The sequence below is a fragment of the Protopterus annectens genome, chromosome 7.part0 (genome assembly GCF_019279795.1).
Source record: "Protopterus annectens isolate FY-2018-M chromosome 7.part0, PAN1.0, whole genome shotgun sequence".
Lineage (NCBI taxonomy): Eukaryota > Metazoa > Chordata > Ceratodontiformes > Protopteridae > Protopterus > Protopterus annectens.
In genome coordinates this window covers 515,645,570-515,666,140 of record NC_056739.1, presented here as the reverse complement: position 1 = coordinate 515,666,140, position 20,571 = coordinate 515,645,570, and the positions used below count along the sequence as shown (strand labels likewise).

The following is a 20,571-nucleotide window of genomic DNA, read 5'->3' as shown; positions in this document are numbered from 1 at the left end:
CCTTGAAGGGATAATCTCACTTCTCGCCCTCTCTTCAGCCTTTTAAAACACCTGCCTAGAGTACCCTCTGCAAGCTAACTTGGATTTAACAACATTGAACTCTCTATCCAATGTTGTCTTATCATAAACATGGCCCCAATACATTTAAATTTTCCAAAGGGGAGAGAATTAAGCAAATGTTCTGGATGCATGTTGTCTGCACTCAAAAAATTATTAGCTGCTGTTTCCTTATAAAATGGTTTGAAATACACCAATTTGTTCTTATCAACAAAGAACTCCAAATCTAAAATTTGTATCTTTTCCCTATGAATTTTATAAGAAAATGTAATGCCATACTGATTCTGATTCATTTCCAACATAAGCTGTTCAAAAAGGATAGTTTATGTGCAAAATATGTATTCCTATAAATGTAACTATCCTCAAAAAAAAAAATGAAAATAATAGCATATGACGGGGCATATGATGCCCCCATAGCTGTACCTGTTTTTGTAAAAAATAAGACACTTCAAACATGAAAATATTATGGGTTAGTGCAAATTCTAGAAGCTGTAATAAGTAATTGGTACTAGGAACTTCCCCCAATAACTTAGCTACAGCTTCCAGGCCCCATCGATGGGAGATGTTAGTATACAAAGACTTTATATCAACACTTGCCCAAAAATAACCATCCTTCTATTCCATGCCTCCCATAGCATCTGATAGTTCTTTGCCATTTTTAATATGTGAGGGGACTCGATTAAGATGTTCCTTTAGCTGTGCATCCAGAAAAATTCCTATATTCTGGAGATACCCCCACCCCCACCCCTGACACTATGGGCCTACCAGGAGGATTCAACAAATCTTAGCATAAAATCTAGCCATTTTGGGTTGTTTAATGTGCAATTTTTAACATCATGTCAGGAAGAAAATCCTTGTCTTTCTCCCTTTTCCAGCAGATCTAACAATAAAGCATTGTAAACATCCAAAACATTCAAATGTACCTATTCCTAAACACCATCTTCTTGTAATACATTTTTCACCATGCAATTGTATCCAAGTCTTGACATAATTACCCAATTACCCCCCCTTATCAGCCTGTGAAAAAACATAGTTCTCATTCAAACTCCGTAACTGCCTCAAGGCATTTTGTTCATTCTTCTTTAAATTATGAGGCTTATAACTATCAAAAAGCTTCTTATATTCCACTTGGGCTTGTTTACATAACATTTTTTCAAAATTTGTTATTGCTGAAAAAGTTCTGAGTGGGTTAAAAGAACTACATAATGGATCCTAGGAATAGTTAATGTCCCATAACCTGTTCTATACAAAAAGCCACCTGTGGCATCATCTCTATTATTTTCAAATTCACACTCATCCATGAAAATATCAACTAATTCATTCTCATGCAAGGATAACTCCAACAGTGGTTCTTCAGTCATCTGCACTACAAACTGCACTACAACCCTCATCATTAACATCAGTGTTAGCAAAAAATGCTTTCAAATGCAATTTGTGGCAAAACGACCCACCTCTAAAAAAATATCAGCCAAATTCAGAAAATATGTAGGTACAACTTTTACCCCCTTCATTAAGAGACTATACATACTATTATCAAGTTGTAAATCTGACAAATTAATCACATAAAAACTAGTGTGGCTAACCTGGTCAGCAATGAGTGAGAAAGTAAGTAAGTAAATAAATAAAAATAATAAGTATGCTTTGCATAGCTTGAGTAATGATATTATGTCTTAACCACACAAGCATATATAAATGATAATTTATGAAAATTAATTTCAATTTGTTCGTTTTGAGTAAAGATTCATTATTTAATTTTTTTTTCCATTTTACTTCATATCAATGCTATTCTTTGAATGTGTTAACATTAAATGATTCATTTCCATTTAATGTCGCAGTGTGCAGAATTAAGAGCTGAACTGGAGGCTCTGGGAGACGAATATTACTCCTGCCAAACAAAGCTGCAACAGTGTAGAGAGGAACTGAATCATTTTCACAGGAAACATTCCCGGGTAAGAATTTATGATACTTCTAGTTTTGATTAACATACATTCCTCTAATTTTATAAAATTATGCTTTACAAAAGAAGAATTTTAATAGATGAAATGAACATTTATGATTATGATAAATAAACAGTTTAGTTATGAAATCATGATAGCACTATAACCATGTTTAATGTATTATTTTGTGTTATGTTGCTTCATTGTAATACATTTTCTGTTTGTTTTGTTTAATTGGCTAGTATAGTATTACACAGATCTATGTTAGAAGATCAACTCTTTCCAAGAAGTCAGACTTAAAATAATCAAAATCTGTGTTTTTGTGTGTGTGATGTGGGAGGGGGGAGGGTAATCCCCCACTCCCCACACCTGCCAGAAAATTATATATATATATATATATATATATATATATATATATATATATATATGGGTCTACTGCTATTAGTCGAATTAGACTTGGTCGAAAATGATTTCAGGCTGCCAACTTCACTGAAAGCTCATTTGACTGAAATCTCATTTGGTCGAATCCCATTTGGTCGAAAATGGGATATAGCCCCTGCCCCACTGCAGTGCAACCCTGGAGTGAGAATATAAAGTAAGGGGGGGGTATAGCCCCCCACATTTGGGGGTGTGGGGGCGTAGCCCCCACATTTTGCAAGTTATTTTTACTGATATATGTTTCAATGTATATTTAATGTAAGTATATTTAATGTATTAACATGTATATAATAGCAAATCTACTGCAATTTTGTGGGGGGGATACTCCCCCACCCCCCTTACTTTATATTCTCACTCCAGGGTCGCACTGCAGTGGGGCAGGGGCTATATTCCAATTTCGACCAAATGGGCTTTTCAGTGAAATGCTCGATTAAGTGGGCAGGCTGAAATAATTTTTGACCAAGTGTAATTCGACTAAAAGCAGTAGACACATATATATATATATATATATATATATATATATATATATATATATATATATATATATATATATATATATATATATATATATATACCAACTCTGAAACTGCACTACAGTCGAGAAAAGGGTACATTCCCCAATATCCACTGTACACTGGTATCCATACAAATGTTTTAACTTTTCATAAAGTCAGTCATATTGTCCTAACCACATAAAGTTTATTGCTGAAAAGTCAGCCTTTTTAATAAGACCCAGTATTACACATATCTCTGACAATAGCATTAAATGCCAGCAAATAAAAATTGTCAACAAGTCTTTTTTTTTATCACAGTTTTTTTTGAAACCATAACAAAGACAGAATATATATATATATATATATATATATATATATATATATATATATATACATATACATACACATTTCTTAGCATCAATATCCAGTTAAATGCATTTTCCATCAGCTTCCTCTATATTCCAGTGTTGCAAATTAATTCACATTACCATTTTAAAATGTTGAGAATACCAAGTCTATTTTTATCAGTGTTATATCATATCATTAATCGCTGACTAAAATGATGAGAATTTTGAGTCTGTGTTTAACATTGTTATAATACAGTGTAACCAATATTAAAACGTTGAGAATTCAAGCTTATTTTTTACCATTGTTATACTATACTATTAACATCTAATTACATTTAGTTTATAGTTTTCCATTATTAAGCAAATCTTCTTTCGGCTGCTCCCATTAGGGGTTGCTACAGTGGGTCATCTGTTTCCATTTCTTCCTGTCCTCTGTATCTTGCTCTGTCGCACCAACCAACTGCATATCCTTTCTCACCACATCTGTAAACCTTATCTTAGGCCTTCCTCTTTTCATGTTACCTGGCAGCTTCATCCTTAGCATCTTTTTCCCAATATACTCTGCATCCCTCCTCAGCACATGTCCAAATGTAATCTTGCCTTTCTAGCTGTGTCTCCAAACCTTCCAACCTGGGCTGACCCTCTAATATACTTATTCCTAATCCTGCCCACCCTCGTCACACCCAGTGCAAATCTTAACATCTTTAACTCTGCCACATTCAACTCTGACTCCTGTCTTTTTGTCAGTGTCACTGTCTCCAACCCATATAACACAGCTGGTCTCACTACCCTCTTGTAGACCTTCCCTTTCACTCTTACTAGTACTCGTCTGTCACAAATCACTCCTGACACTCTTCTTCACCCACTCCATTCTGCCTGTACTCTCTTCTTCACCTCTTTTCCACACTCACCATTACTCTAAACTATTGATCCCAAGTATTTAAACTCATCCACCTTCGCCACCTCTACTCTCTGCATCCTCACCATTCCTCTATCCTCCCTCTCATTCACACACATAGATTCTGTCTTAGTCCTGTTGACCTTCATTCCTCTTCTCTCTAGAGCATATCTCCACCTCTCCAGCATTTCCTCCACCTGTTCCCTACTCTCACTTCAGATCACAATGTCATCTGCAAATATTATAGTCCATGGGGACTCCTGTCTGATCTCGACTGTCAACCTGTCCATCATCATTGCAAATAAGAAAGGGTTCAGAGCTGATCCTTCATTTAATCCCACCTCCACCTTAAACACATCCGTCACTCCCACCGCAGACCTCACCGCTGTCACACTACCCTCATACATATCCTGTACCACTCTTACATACTTCTCTGACACTCCTGACTTCCTCATACAATACCACAACCTCTCTCTAGGCACCCTGTCATATGCTTTCTCTAAGTCCACAGACACAATGCAACTCCTTCTGACCTTCTCTGTACTTTTCCATCAACACTCACAGAGCAAACATCACATCTGTAGTACTCTTTCCTGACATGAAACCATACTACTGATCACTAATCATCACCTCGCTTCTTAACCTAGCTTCCACTACTTTTTCCCATGACTCCATGCTGTGACTGATCAATTTAATCCCTCTGTAGTTACTACAGCTCTACACATCACCCTTATTCTTAAAAATTGGTACCAAAACACTTTTTATCCATTCCTCAGGCATCCTCTCATTTTCCAAGATTTCATTAAACAATTTAGTTAAAAACTCCACTGCCATTTCACCTAAACACCTGTATGCTTCAACAGGTATGTCATCTGGACCAACAGTCTTTCCATTCTTCATCCTCTTCATAGCTATCCTTACTTCCTCCTTGCTAATCCACTGCACTTCATGATTCAGTATCTGCACATCATCCAACCTTCTCATCTGCACATCATCCAACCTTCTCTCCCTCTCATTCTCTTCATTCATCAACCCCTTAAAGTACTCTTTCCATCTGCTCAACACACACTCCTCGCTTGAGTATGTTTCCCCTCATTATCCTTTATCACACTTACCTGCTGCACATCTTTACTAGCTCAGTCACTCTGTCTGGAAAATCAGTGCAGGTCCTTTTCTCTTTCTTTAGTGCCCAACCTTTCATACAACTCTTCATATGCCTTATCCTTAGCCTTCGCCACTTCTCTCTTTGCCATGCACCTCATCTCCTTATACTCCTGTCTACTTTCTTCATCTGTCTGACAATCCTACTTCTTCTTCGCCAACCTCCTTCTCTGTATACTCTCCTGTACTTCTTTATTCCACCACCAGGTCTCCTTGTCCTCCTTCCTCTTTCCAGATGTCACACCAAGCACCTTTCTAGCCACCTCCCTTACTAGCTCTGCTGTAGTTACCCAGCTATTTGGTAACTCTGCACTGCCACCCAGTGCCTGTCTTAACTCTTCCCTGAACTCTACCTCACAATTACCTTTTTTCAATTTCCACCATTTGATCCTTGGTGCTGCCCTCACACTCCTCCTTCTCTTCTTGATTACCAGTGTCATCCTACAAACCACCATCCTATGCTGCCTAACTACACTTTCTCCTGCCACCACTTTACAGTCTCCAATCTCCTTCAGACTGGCCCTTCCACATAAGATATATTCCACCTGTGTGCATCTTCCTCCACTCTTGTATGTCATCCTATATGCTCCTCCCTCTTGTTAAAGTATGTATTCACCATAATTATTATTTTTTTTATTAAGCAAAAAAAGTTGGAAATCACTCACTGATCTTTTTGTATGAACCCCTCTATTCCATTCAGATTTACCCACAATGTGCATTTCTTCATTGGTCACTTTACCTGCACTTCTGACTAATAAGTTATGCCATTCCCTTACATTTTGATCTACGTTTTCCACATGTTTGCAGTACAACAAATTGTACAGTTCACAAGTGTCACAGCTACTCTTTGCCTGACTTCCTGGTTTAGGAATTTATGGACAGTGGACATACATGTCCTGTTAATGAATCACAGACATACATATAAGTGAACACAGACATGCACACATGCAGATATACTTCACATGTACATGGCTTCCCTGCAAATGACTAAGAAAGAAATTATCATGGCCTAACAACCTCGTATGAAATGATCAAAATCACCTTTTACCATAGATTGCAGTCCAGATAATTAGGCAGAATGACTTCACTGTATGTCCAAGACTGCTGTGCTCTTCAGTGAGGAATTTCCCCTTTCCACACACAGCCATGTTGTTAATAAACTTCAGATTAAGGGATGTGGTAGGCTTTTCTTCCAGTAAATAAAATAAGTTGTAATTTGTAGATTAGTTTTGGGCAGTAGTGTTCTTGACATGTCAAGATAAGATTCTGTTTTTTTTTTTCAGTTAACCTTGCCCTTGATCATTCACATGGAAACTCATACCCACAGGTACACACTCACGCAGACAAAATGACCAATGCAAGCACTTTCCTTGTGTCACAAATACACTATACCTTAATTACTGAGTTAGGAATCAGAACAAGTCTGCTAGTAATAAGACTGAATGTTTAGAAACTAAATGGATGCTAAAAATGCAAAGTGAAAAAAGAAAAAGTTTGAATGAGTATATTCCCTTAAGACTGCTACACAGATCACATGATCTGAACAGGTAACATCAGAGTCTTTGTATCTTTAAATAGTCTCAAGCACTGTGTTAACTGGATCTCATGAAGCTCCAGGACTGGAGTGAAAGCACTTATCTGATTTACCTGATGTTTTATTTTGCTGTTTTTATTTGTTTTACTGCCGTTCATTAAACATATTACATTTTATCTGCAGCTACTGTGTTTGACTGGCTACTCTTGCATTGAAACATTTAATAAATACTTTATAGAGAGCATTGCTGCCCTCACCCCCTACACAAACCCATGACATATTACCAACTGCCTCCTCTATTTCCACATTAACCTCTGAAAAATATGAATCCAAACAATTCAGATCCAGAAATGCTAACAATGTTACCTTAAAACCTGTAACAATATCTACTATACAAAAGAAAACTGTTACTTAAACTTAAACCTTGCTCCACAGCTTCGAACAACCTCCAACCTGAATACCTGAAAGCCATGTTTTACCCAGTAGCTATCTTAATCAATAGATCCGTACAGGACTCTTGTGTCCCAGCTATTTAGAAAAGATCATATGTCATCAAACTGCACAAGGGAGGAAACTCTGCAGAAGTCTCTAACTTTCGTCTGATTGCAGTTATCTCCCCTCTCTAAAAAATCCTAGAAAAATATATCCATACTCAACTTCTTTGTCATTTCCTCTCAGAGCAGCTCTTAACCAGTACTTAACATGGATTTTTCCTTGGCCATAGTACAACTACTGTACTACTACCCTTTTTAGATAACATAAACAAGGAAATGGGCTCTGGCAAACTTATCTCTTGCATATTTCTAGATTGGTCCAAAACCTTTTATACTGTCTCACATAGGAAACTCCTTCAATAACTGCACCATATTGGCCTATCCCCTCCTTCACTTCAGTGGTTTAAAACTACCTACTGACAGACAGCAAACTGTTAGATGGTAACAAACTTCCTCTCCATACCTCCCTTTTATCACCCATATACCCCAAGGCTCAATTCTTGTTCCACATCTTTTTGTTTTCATTAATGACCTTTATACCTTCTCAAGGCAAGCACCACATATACAGTTTGCTGATGATTCAACACTAATATGCGCTCATTTGACACTCTGATGCATCCTTTCAAAGTAACACAAGAAGCCTTCACTTCTGTTGAAAACTGGCATCACAATGCTCATTTATTACTCATCCCCCTAAAGAAACAAAACTACTCCTATTTCTCCCCAAAGAGCATCTGAAGGACAAAGCCAGCTTCAAAGTTTTCCACTTACAATGCAGTGATAGAAATTGTATCCCATACAAAACTGTTTGGTGTGACAATTGATGACACCCTCAGATTTGAACTCCACATTCAAAATAATATAAAAAACTCACTAGAAACTTGGTATGCTTTACGACATAAAAACATTTTTGCTAACTCTCCTAAAATAACCCTAGCAACCAATTATCTCCTTCCTTCACGCTTATCTGGTGCCTCTATCCTTACCAGCTTGCAGGTATCTGTTAAAACTACATTTGAAATGTGCTACAACAAAGTTGCTGCCAATAAATAATACTATACACATCACTGCAAGGCACTTAAACATTTGAAATGGCTTGAACTACCCTACTACTTTCACTTCATACAAGTACCTGCTGCCCACAACATCATTTATAAACCCCAATCCTGACCTGCACTAAGTTATATTCTTCCCTCCTAGCAACCAAAGAGATCCCGGCATTCTAATGACAAATAACTTCTCACCATCTATAAACCTCAGGAAGCAGTGGGAAAAAAACTTTACTGCTACTGTATTGACAAAAGATGGAATTCTATTCCACAGACTGTTACAACTGTAACTTACCAATCTTCATTCAAGCATCTTCTACCTATCAAACTCATGGCTCTGTACAGATTCTCTACCCATCACCACTTCCTCATCTTCACCTGGCTATCCTAACCTCTCTACCACTTTACATAACCTCTTCCTATCACCTCCTCCCCATTTATACTAACCTACCCAGATCTCTCTCTCCCTTTATAGTTACAACTAAACTAAACACATAACTTTTCCTTATTACTATTGTGAATTGCCAAAAGGATGCTCTTCAAAATTGTATATAGTGTTTTACTTGGCTTTTTATCATTGTGCACTTTGTAACACATTGTTGGTATACCTCTATGCCTTACAATATTGCTGATTATGTTTTAAATGTATTAAATTCTGCTGTCGTGGTGTATAATTCCCTGTTTTAAACAGATCAAGAAACTCTTTTCCTCCTATCCTGCACAAAAGGACCTGCCTGATCATTAAGGACCCTTTTAATTTCTACCTTCAGCCATCCCAACAACTGGTTAACAAATTCTACTGTCGCGGTGTTGTATAATTCCCTGTTTTAAACAAATCAAGAAAGTATGTTCCACCCTGGTCCTAAACACTAAAGTTGATCTGTTATATTCATATTGTACCTATTATTAGTCTTAGGCTGATCTTTTCTAAGTAAAATGTACCTAGCTTAGAATGAATTTCAGCCACTGAGTCAGAAAGCCAGCAGCCAGACTCCTCTCTGTCCCTGCACCATCTGCTTTTCCCCCTCCCTGACTCCACTTTCTGAGCCACCTCTAGCTGCTATCTCTATTACAGATACATGTATTCTGCTCTCCGCCCACTAGGTGGCACTCTAATCCAACCTTGTGCGAAAACCCTTCCTCTACTTTACCTAGTTTCATTTTCTAGATTCCTTATCAGTTTTTCACCTCTGACTAGTTGCTAATCTTCCTGTGTTATCTCACTGCCCCTAGCATCTCTTTTCCCTCCTCCTAGCTGTTTTTCTATTTCTTTTATTGTTCCCACTCCACTATCCTTTTCAACTATTAACTGCTTCACCACATTCTACTTACCTGTGACCACTTTCTCTGCCTCAGGAATCCCCTCCTCTCTGATTGTCTCTGTAAAATCTTCCATATAGCTGCTTGTATCCTCCCCAGCCCTCCTACTTACTTGGAACTCTGTATTTTCTATATCCTACCTTACCGCTTTCCACAACTCTATTACACTCTCACCTAATACTTAGCCCCTATTCTTTATCTTCTTTACTTTACTTGTTAAAGAGTACTACTGAGAAACCTGCCTCTCCTGATAACTTTGCATGGTTTCTTGCCCCTCCCTTATCTATCTGCCCTTGCCTTCTCTGCCTCCTCCTCCTCCCACCTCACATCCTGCCCCAAAGGCATATAGGGGGAAGTCCATTATGGCGCCATCTTTATTATCCTTGTACCTGCCCTGGCTGATGTGTGTCCCTGGCCCCAGAAGATCGGCTCTATTGTAAGTACGGTAACTGCACAACGTTTGCCTTCTTTATCATGCAGTAAACTGTTGTTAGTTGCCTATCACATTAATTTGCAGTAATTGGTAATAATTCTAGCTCTGAAGAGCTAGTAAAGTGTTTTTTTCTAGTTGTGTACTGTTATGAGTCTACTGCAGCTTATGTCTTGTGTGATAATGCACTATTACTAGCCCATGCAGTTATTTGTAGAGTGTTTTTCTGCCAAGGATTATAATGATTTTGTTAAGGTGAATGTTTAAACTGTGTCCTTATGATAATTAGTGTGAGAAGGTTGCAGGCGTACTAAATGGCTACTTGGAAGTAAGGTGCCTCCCACGTGGAATTTTTTACTCGCTGCTCTGTGCGTTTTCAAATGCTGTTCTACCCGCGGTGGCTGTTATTAGCTAGTTATTCTAGTGTTCGTCAGTGAGGCTAGTGATTAAAATGCTGGTTCTATATTAAGAGCACAGTGTATTCACAAGCATTTCTGCTGTATTTTTATGCGGTTTATGCACACTCTTGCGTAGATATTATTGTAAGCTAATTTTACAGCGTTCTTGCCTATGCGTTTTTGCTAGTCTTACAACTTGATGCTCCCTTACCACCCTGTGTGTGTAACATTTTTGCTCCCTGATGAAAAAAGAAATAAAGTTTAACTGAACCACTTGTCAGAGTGCCTATTTAGCTCCTGGGGTACTCTGCCTTGAAGTACGCTCTCCTGCGAGAGCGTATTATTTAAATTCAGTTAGCGTTCATCTAAATTTAAGGCTTATCTGGCCTGTGACTACATTTTATCACAGAGTGACCTATTTAATCGCCTTATTTATGGATAATGTGCCTACTTTCTACCACTAATGCCTGATTGATTTGGTGTGTGCACGTATTGATCTGCCGGCAATCTGTTTCTGTAAGTTAAGGCTGCTTAGTTGCTTTTAGCGATCAACAGTAGAAAACCCTGTCTAGAGTCCTGACCACATAGTTGTTGCTGCATGATCGTTTAATGTCATATTAGCCATACTTTATATCCACAACTGCCCTGTAAATAAGGACTGCTTACTCCTTGTGCAGACATCCAGAAAGGCATTACCTACCCCCCTGGATTTAAAGTTTGCTGAGTTGCTTTCTGAAGTTTTTTTTTCCCCTTGTTAAGATATACACGTTAACTGCCATTAAGAAAACGTTCTTTTGGCTAACCTCTGTGGGAGTCACACTTATTTTTCCTAGTGGCTTTTATCTGCACATTACTTAGGGAACTTGACCAGAACTTATTGAATAAGTTATCTTGCCTCAAGTAGTAGTTTACTTAATAATAACCTACTGTGATTATTTGATTGTTATACAGTTTACATTATGTAATTCTATTTTGTTTTTTGTTAACACAAGTCAGGCATTTTTATTTTACTTTTGCTTACCTTTACTTATTGTAATGTTAAAGGATATCTCTCCAATTCCGTTGTGCTTGCTTATACATGAATGCTTAGGCTATGTCTTAGTAGCCATCTGGAAGTATTAATTTAAGATTGTGTTCTTTGCAACCTTAATTATTGTATAACACTGTCTGCACTGTGTCTTTACCCTGATAGCCTTAATAGTACTACTAGCATTTTTATGTTGCATTCACACCTAATGTAAACTGTATCTTTCTAATCCTCCTAGCTCTTTTCCTCCTATCATGCATGAAAGGACCTGCCTGGTCATTAAGGACCCTTTTAATTTCTACCTTCAGCCATCCCAATGACTGGTCAACAAATTCTGCTGTTGCGGTGTATAATTCCCTGTTTTAAACAGATCAAGAAAGTATGTTCCACCCTGGTCCTAAACATTAAAATTGATCTGTTCTATTCATACTGTACCTATTATTAGTCTTAGGCTGATCTTTTCTAAGTTCATTGTACCTAGCTTAGAATGAATTTCAGCCACTGAGTCAGGTAGCCAGCAGCCAGACTCCTCTCTGTCCCTGCACCATCTGCTTTTCCCCCTCCCTGACTCCACTTTCTGAGCCACCTCTAACTGCTATCTCTATTACAGATACTTGTATTCTGCTCTCTGTCCACTAGGTGGCACTCTAATCCAGCCTTGTGCGAAAACCCTTCCTCTACTTTACCTAGTTTCATTTTCTAGATTCCTTATCAGTTTTTCACCTCTGACTAGTTGCTAATCGTCCTGTGTTATCTTACTACTCCTAGCATCTCTTTTCCCTCCTCCTAGCTGTTTTTCTATTTATTTTATTGTTCCCACTCCACTATCCTTTTCAACTATTAACTGCTTCACCACATTCTACTTACCTGTGACCACTTTCTCTGCCTCAGGAATCCCCTCCTCTCTAATCGTCTCTGTAAAATCTTTCATATAACTGCTCTAACCCACTCAGTTCGCCCTTTGGGCTCACTCCGCTCCCCTACCCTACCCCCAATTCCTACCCACCCCCAGTGGTCATAGCTATATACTTCTATTGCCACACCCGCTCCCATTATCACCCTATCACATACTACTTCTACTTAACAGCCACACCCCAACCTCAACAATTTCTTAATTAAGTTAATTATCTTTTAGGTCCACTCCCTAACCTTTCCACACCTTATCCTGTATTGTTAATATTTTATAGCTTCACTCTTATAACCACCTTTTATTTAGTTTTCTTCCCTCAAGCTACTTCAGCTCATACAGCACTCTCTTCTTCTCCCACCTTTATTCTTACATACTACACTCCTTCCCTCAACATACTCTAACTCCTTTTCTACACATCCTAATGGACCCAACACACAAGTTTACATACACAAACCTACTACTCTTAAGTACAACTCTTGCTTCTCTTACAATACCATACACACTAACCTTCTTTGAACATTTTTCTCTTCCTGAGCAACACCACCCCTACCAACAAACTCTACCTGTTTCTCACATAAACTCCCTCAACCAAAGTAACATAACCTCCACCTCTATCTATATACTTCCAAAGTACCATAGATCTACCCATTTTACTTACTTCCTTGTCAAAAAACCCTAAACAATTACTACAAAATCCTTAAGTTTGTACAATATCCTCAACAACACCCCTTATTAGATGGTAATATTCATCCAAACCCTGGCCCCAATACTAATATTCCCAATAACCCACACAACCTAACATCTCCTGCTATCACTACCCCCAATAGACCGTCTAACTCCCTCCTGATAGCTCACCTTAACATCCGTAGCATTAACAATAAAATTACCCACCTACATGCACTCTTAGAGGTGCACTCATTCGATATTCTCTGTATTACAGAGACATAGCTAAAACCCTCAACTCTGGACCAAGAGATTACCCTTCCTGGATATAATATCCTAAGATATGACTGCAAAATCAAAAAGGGTGGAGGTGTAGCCATTTTGTATAAATATGAACTCCAAGTTTCACCCTTCAATGTGCTCCTACCCTCAGATACCAATGCAAAACCCTTACTGCCAAACTACAAATCAACAACTCCAAATCTATCTATCTAATTTGCACATATCTCCCCCTGTAAATAATATGAATACACTTGAAAACATACTTAGTTACCTCTCTACCCACCTACCTCAGGAAACCATTGTGTTAAGGGACTTTAATATAGACTGGGCAACCTGTAGTTCCCCTAATCCTACCAGTCACATAAATCTTCACGGTTTTTCACAAATAATAACTCCTACTAGAATCCATAAGCCAAGCAAAAAGGAAACCACCCTAGACTGGATACTTCTCAACAGCCATCTTGATACTTATAAACCAGGAAACCTGCCCGACGATATCAATGACCATATGCTAACCTATATTATTAAACAAAAAATTCATAGCCCTAATACTAATAATTTTAAAACCTCCCGTTCCAAAAAATTCTTTAATCCAGAGAGCTTCCAAAATGAACTGAAAGCATGTGACTGGTCACCTATGTTTCATCTTTAACTTGATGAAGCCGAGACCTACTTTAAAACTAGATTCCTTCAAATCCTAGATTACCATGCCCCCTATCGCTCTTCCTGAATAAGGACCAAAATTGCCCCCTGGCTTACAAAACAAACTAGGCAAAAGATCCTCCTCAGAAATAAAATTTGGGCCAAATGGAGAGCCTCCAAAAGTCCATCAGATCAACTTTACTTTAAACAGTTAAGAAATGCCACCAAGAAAGAAATTTTCAGAGACAAAAAGACTATTATCTTCACCTCAAACAAACCCACCAACAAAAACCACAAAAATTCTGGTCAGGCATTAACAAACATCTTCAGCCAGGGCACTGTAAAACTCCTGCCCCATTCAGGATTCAACCATAGTAACTCTAACCAGATTCCTGATGCCTTTAATAACTATTTTACTGAAGCCATTCTAATCCTAGCTAATACTTTACCACCAATTACCACTTTCCCATTAAATACTGCTAATACTTCAACTCCAACCTTTCATATACAACCTGTACCTACATCCCTCATTTGCAACCTCCTTCAAAAACTTAAACCATGCACCCCTTCTGCTGACTGTCTTCCAGCTGAATACCTGCACATTGCAGCTAAAGCCATTGCCTATCCCATCTCCATCCTTATAAATAGAACAATTTTAGAAAGCAAAATCCCTTCCATATGGAAAGTATCTCACATCATCCATCTACACAAAGGTGGGCCATCTTCCGTGCTCTCCAACTTTCGGCCTATCACCTTACTCTCTCCAATAGCTAAAATAATGGAATAATGCATACACAGACAACTACTTGACCACCTTCTCCATAACAATTTACTTGCCAACTGCCAGCACGGTTTTAGGCCAGTCCAATGCACAACAACTGCCCTGCTATCCTTTTCTGACTCCATAAACATAAATCGTAACAATAATACTTTCTCCTCTGCACTATTTATCGACCTTTCAAAAGCCTTTGATATGGTGAACAATAACATGCTTATTGACATACTAAAAGCCCAATCACTTGATGCACAAGCACTACAATGGTTTAAATCCTATCTGGAAAATAGACAGCAAGTACTTTACTTTGGGATAATAATCTTTCTGCTTCCCTCCCTGTAAACATTGGAGTACCACAAGGCTCTATTTTAGGACCTCTTCTCTTTTCATTGTTTATTAATGATCTACATACCAAAATTCCTCAAGCCACCTGCATACAGTATGCAGATGACTCAACTTTAATTTGCTCATCCAAGTCTGTAACCTCTCCCCAGTCCCTTACCCAAACAGTATTTAACAGTGTTGAAAATTGGTTCATGCAACACTGCCTCCTTCTGAACCCCAAAAAAACAAAATTATTGCTCTTTGCTCCTACTCATAAGTCACCTCAACTACACTTCATAGTAACCTCTAACAATGGAACTAACGTATCCCCTGACACTACAGCCCATCTACTGGGAGTAACAATTGATAACAACCTTAACTATGATGACCATATTAATTCTACAATAAAGTCTGTCAACAAAAAACTAGGCACCCTTTACAGAATCAAACCTTTCCATACCCCTTCAGCCAGAATCACTATTGCCCAGACCTACCTGATCTCTACCCTGTTCTATGCTTCTGCAATATATACCAATCTGTCTAGAAACAACCTCACCAAACTTTCCACCAGTTACAATAACATAGCCAGATTTGCCACTGGCACCCCCTTTAGAACTCACCACTGTCACAACCTCAAACAACTGGGATGGTTAGAACTGCAGAACCAACTATTTTGTCAACTTGTTATCACCCAAAAGATCCTTTATCACCCTAATAATACCCCAATCCTTACTAATATGATTACCCCCTACAAACATCTTGCAACACTACACTCAGCTAGCAAGCTTTTAGTTTCCACTATTAAATCTAACAACAAAGCTGGGGACTCACTTTTCACCAACACAGTAGGAAAAAGCTGGAACCAGCTTCCTAGTGAACTTTCCTCTCTTGCTTCCACTCGTCTTTATAAAAAGCATCTTAAAGAATATCTTAAAACTCACTGGCTTTGTCCGTGCTCTAACCCTGACTGATATCTCATTCCCCTTCTTGCTCTCTCTACACTTCTCTACACCCCTTTTCTATGTCGTATACCTGTAATATTGATTACCTTCATAATACTAAAAAAAAAAAAAAAAAAATTTTTACAATTCAAAATTTTTTTTTGATTGCTCTCTCTCAAATGATTGCTCTCTATATTTAATCTTAGCTTAAACCTACTAAAGGACTCTGTACAAGTTTATCTGACCCTCAATGTAAACAATGTGCTGTAATTCATTTGACTATTACTATATATTGTAATCTTTGTCACTGCTAATGCTTGGAGCTTTTCTCCCCGGGCCTCCACTAAAAATGGACATATATCCAGTTAGACTAGCCCGGTCAACAAATGTAAAATAAAATAAAATAATAAATAATAATAATAATTTTCAACTGTTTTTTTATGTAATGTCTTTACTTCTTTTATTTTCTCTGGCAAATGGAGCTTTTCTCCACAGGCCTCCTCTGAAAATGGACTCTTGTGACCCAGTCAGACATTCCCAGTAAACAAGTGTCAGTAAATAAATAAGCGGTGTATGACATTCTTATGCCTAATGGCTTTGGTAGCAGGTTTCCTAGGTTACAATTGTGCTGTCATTCATTTGGGAGAGTACATTTTTTGCCAGTCAGTCCATGCAGCAGCTCAATTTTTGAGTACTAGAAGGAGTTTTTCATAAACCACAGTTCAGTTGAGCTATTTCTGTAATGAGAGCTAATGGGGACCAATCTGTCTTGTGGAAGTTAAGTGCAGATTTACTTCCAATTGTTCAGGCTATAATCATATATAGTTTGATGTTAATTTTAGCTTTTTCCTGGAACCTGAGAAATTAATGCAGAAATAATCCATAGGATTTTGGGATAGTTATTTTACTTCCAAGTACTTTGTTGATTTGTATAGCCTTAAGGAGGAGTATTTATGAATGTTGTAGTTTGGTCTGATGGGTGACATGATAATTTGCAAAAAAATGTAGTCATTAAGCTGGCCTAAAAAATCAGACCTTACAAGGCAAGAGAAATTAAAATTAAGTGAAATCCCACCATTTTCTCCACCTATTTGTAAATACGTAAATATTTTGTAAATAAGGGTTATTTTGTATATAAATAAAGGATTCCCTACTCTTTGGAGCAGCTATATGGTACTAGAGGACTCCTACAGCAGCAAGGATGAGGTTAAGGGAAACAGCGGCATGGAGGAATAGAGAAAGTGATGGAGAGTTCGGAGGTGGAAAATGAGAATTTGGGGAAAACCTGTTCAATATGGAGCTTCAGAACACAAATAAAGATTCCTGTGTGGTGATTGTTACAAATGAGCAGCGTTTAGCTGTCTCCATGGACAAAGAAGTAAGACAGTCTGTTGAAGTGGAATAGATAACAGAACTGGCATCAGGAGGGCTTGCAGAGGATGTTTTATTAAACATAATCAAGCAGGATGATGCAGGTGACAGTTCTGCTATTCCATGTGATGAGATGGCAGATAACTTTTTTCAGAAGTGCTGACAATGGTAATGTGAAAAAGGAACCAGGTGATGTGGCAGCAGACAGTGCTGCAGTTACAACTTATACAGATACAGAAGTGAGTGAAAATAAAAAGGAAAGCGGCAACAAACTGACAAGGTGCCAGGTTTGTGGCAGCAATTAATGCAGCAATTAAAACATATGCAGCAGTGACAGCTGACACAAAAGGAAAGCAGCAACAAACTGAGAAGGTGTCTGGTTTTGTGACAGCAGTTAATACAGTAATTAAAACATATGCAGCAGTGACAGCTGACACAAAAGGAGAGCAGCAGTAAAATGTTTTGAAAAGAAAAAAGTCAACCCTGAGAATAAGAACAAAAATGAGACTGTAATAGACAGATATTATATATGGGATAATTTAGTAACTGTTCTGGGTTTTAAAGCTCAAAGAATTCAGTGTTTTATACATATAGGGACAGAGCATGGGATTCATTAATACCTACTAAGTGTACACTGTTCTGAGTGAATAGACAATACAGGCATAACTCACACCTGCTTCCTCCTAATTTTAGTTTTTTTCTATCTATTTTCTTGCAGATTTAAATATTGAGGGGGGTTCATAAAGGTTACCACAAAGTGTAGACTACAGGTGCACTTGGTATAATCTTACTGAGTGACTAGAAAGCACAACAGACGTGGTAGGGGTATTCTTGAATATAGATAGTGCACTCTTAGTGTTGGTGTTATTAAATCTGGCCCAGAGACTTTTTATGACTTTACATTTGAAACTGATGGACGGATGATGACATTTCTGGAACTGTATAATGAAAAAATGACTTTTATCCTTGGAACAATTTGTTTTCTGGTAGTAACTTAAATGTTTAAAAATGTTACTTTGCAGTTTAGAATTGATGAACTGAAAGAAGTCAATACTAAAAAATGCATGCATGCAGAAATGTTCTGGAATAGGGATTGTTATAAAAAATGAAGAAATGAAGAAAAATGAAGAGAAATAAGACTTGTAGCTGTAACAACAGTAGTACCAGGAATGGTAGTGACATGTGAAATGACAATAACACAAAAATGTAGAGTAATAGTCATTTATGCATACAATAATATGATAGTGAGAAAACAGTTGTTTGAAGGAATGAAAAAAGCGTGTTAGTAAATATGCCTGTAGTGATGGTAGATTTTAACTGTTTCCTGATGAAAGAAAATAGAAAATAACAGAGATAACATGATAAGGGTTTAATAAAATGTGGACATTTAAAAGTAGGAAAGAATAGAGAATGGACATATAAGAAACATTTTTAAGACTGAAATTGATTATATAATTTATTCTAAAAACATGAAAGAAATAACGGGGGCACAGATGGCAGAGTTCTCATATCATACAGCAGTATGGCTTAGAACAGGAAAAGTCAGTGAAATAATAAAGGAGGGAAATAGGATATACATATTAACTACAGAGTTTTAAAAGGAGGAAGAAAGGACAGAGTAAGAAATATTATGGAATGGCAATAAGACCATTTTATAAAAACTGGATGTGGTGGTGGGTAGTGTAAAAGCAGATGTATAAAAAATTTTAGTAGTGGAATGAAGAATTAAAACAGAAATAAGATGAAATATGAAGAAACTTTATGGAATTATAAGAAAGAAAGACATAGAAAAGGGAAGTGACAAAATAAAGGAAATAGAAAAACAGATGTATGAAAAGAATAGATTAAAAGTGAAAATAATGTTACATAGGCAACAATTTCTTCTGAAAGGAAAGAAAGAGAAGGTTTCCCTTATTTTGGTAAACAGCAAAAATAAGAGATGGAAGCTGGATGCTTTCCTACATCCTAAATGAAATATAAAATATAAACAAGAAGATATTATGGATGTGGTGGAAAGTTTTGTAGAAAAAATGTATTAAAAAGAGAAAATGGATGTGCAAGAATCATGGAAAGTGAAAAAATATCAAAAAGTAAGGATTTTTTAGGAATTTTAGAAGTGATAAAAGAAGGTGAGAATGAATCAGGACCAGGACAAAATGGTATACGTTATGAGTATAAGGAAATGGCTAAAGATGAAAAATGAACTTTTATATTAAATGAGTGGATGGAGGAAAGTATAATGGAAGAAGACATATTTTCTGGAGTGCTAAAATGTATATGAAAAAAGGATGAAAGAAAAAACAAGAAAAAATCAGAAGTCCATAACACTAGGGAATAATAACTATAAAATATTCATGAAAATAATACAAAAAGGATGAAGAAAGTATTGTGTGAGGTAGTAGGAGAAAGAATTTATGGTATAAAGAGAAGAGAGGTGAAAAAAATGTTAATTATAGTAAAATAAGTAGTAAAGGTGATACTGAAAAAACAATAAAGAAGTAAGACAGGGTGTGATGTAGCAAATGCATTTGATAAAGTGAACCAAGAAGCAATGTAGCAGATTTTAGTGGCATACAGCAAAGGTGAAAAACATTAATGTAATAAATAAACATTATGAAAATTCATTGGTGTAAGGTATGAAAAATGGATGACTGGATGGAAAAAAAAGTACTGAGAGAAGAGTAAAACAAAGATTCCTAATGACTATGTGTTTATTTGTATTAGTAGTGAATGTAGCAGCACAGACATGCATGTATAAAATAAGGTAGGCAAGATGTAAGATGGAAGAAAATGTTACATTACCAGCATGTGAGCATATGCAGATGGTTTATTTCTAATAAAAAAAAAAAAACAGGAAATGGAAAAGTTAGGGTGTAAGAAGGATTGAAAAGCTCTTAAAAATAGTTGGCCTGCACTAAAACAAAACTAAGTATAGGGATTTGTTGCAATAAAAATTTAATATAATTCACAAGAAAGGAAGTAAAGATTTTTGTTGTGACATTTGGTGAGTATGAAAGTATAATAAGTCAATAGAGAGAGATACTGGAACAAATACAAACATTTTTGATTGCTGGAAAGG

At 37.1% G+C, this 20,571-nt stretch overlaps 1 protein-coding gene across 4 annotated transcripts in view; it reads left to right on the top strand.

Moving 5' to 3' along the window:
• The window catches only part of TRAF3IP3 (TRAF3 interacting protein 3), a 967,079-nt gene that overhangs the window by 942,834 nt on the left and 3,674 nt on the right, over nucleotides 1–20,571 (top strand). For all 4 annotated transcript variants that reach the window (XM_044077128.1, XM_044077127.1, XM_044077126.1 and 1 more), the window contains one exon: nucleotides 1,893–2,006. In XM_044077128.1, the coding sequence (XP_043933063.1) occupies nucleotides 1,893–2,006 (114 nt within the window). The remainder of the gene's footprint in view (nucleotides 1–1,892; nucleotides 2,007–20,571) is intronic.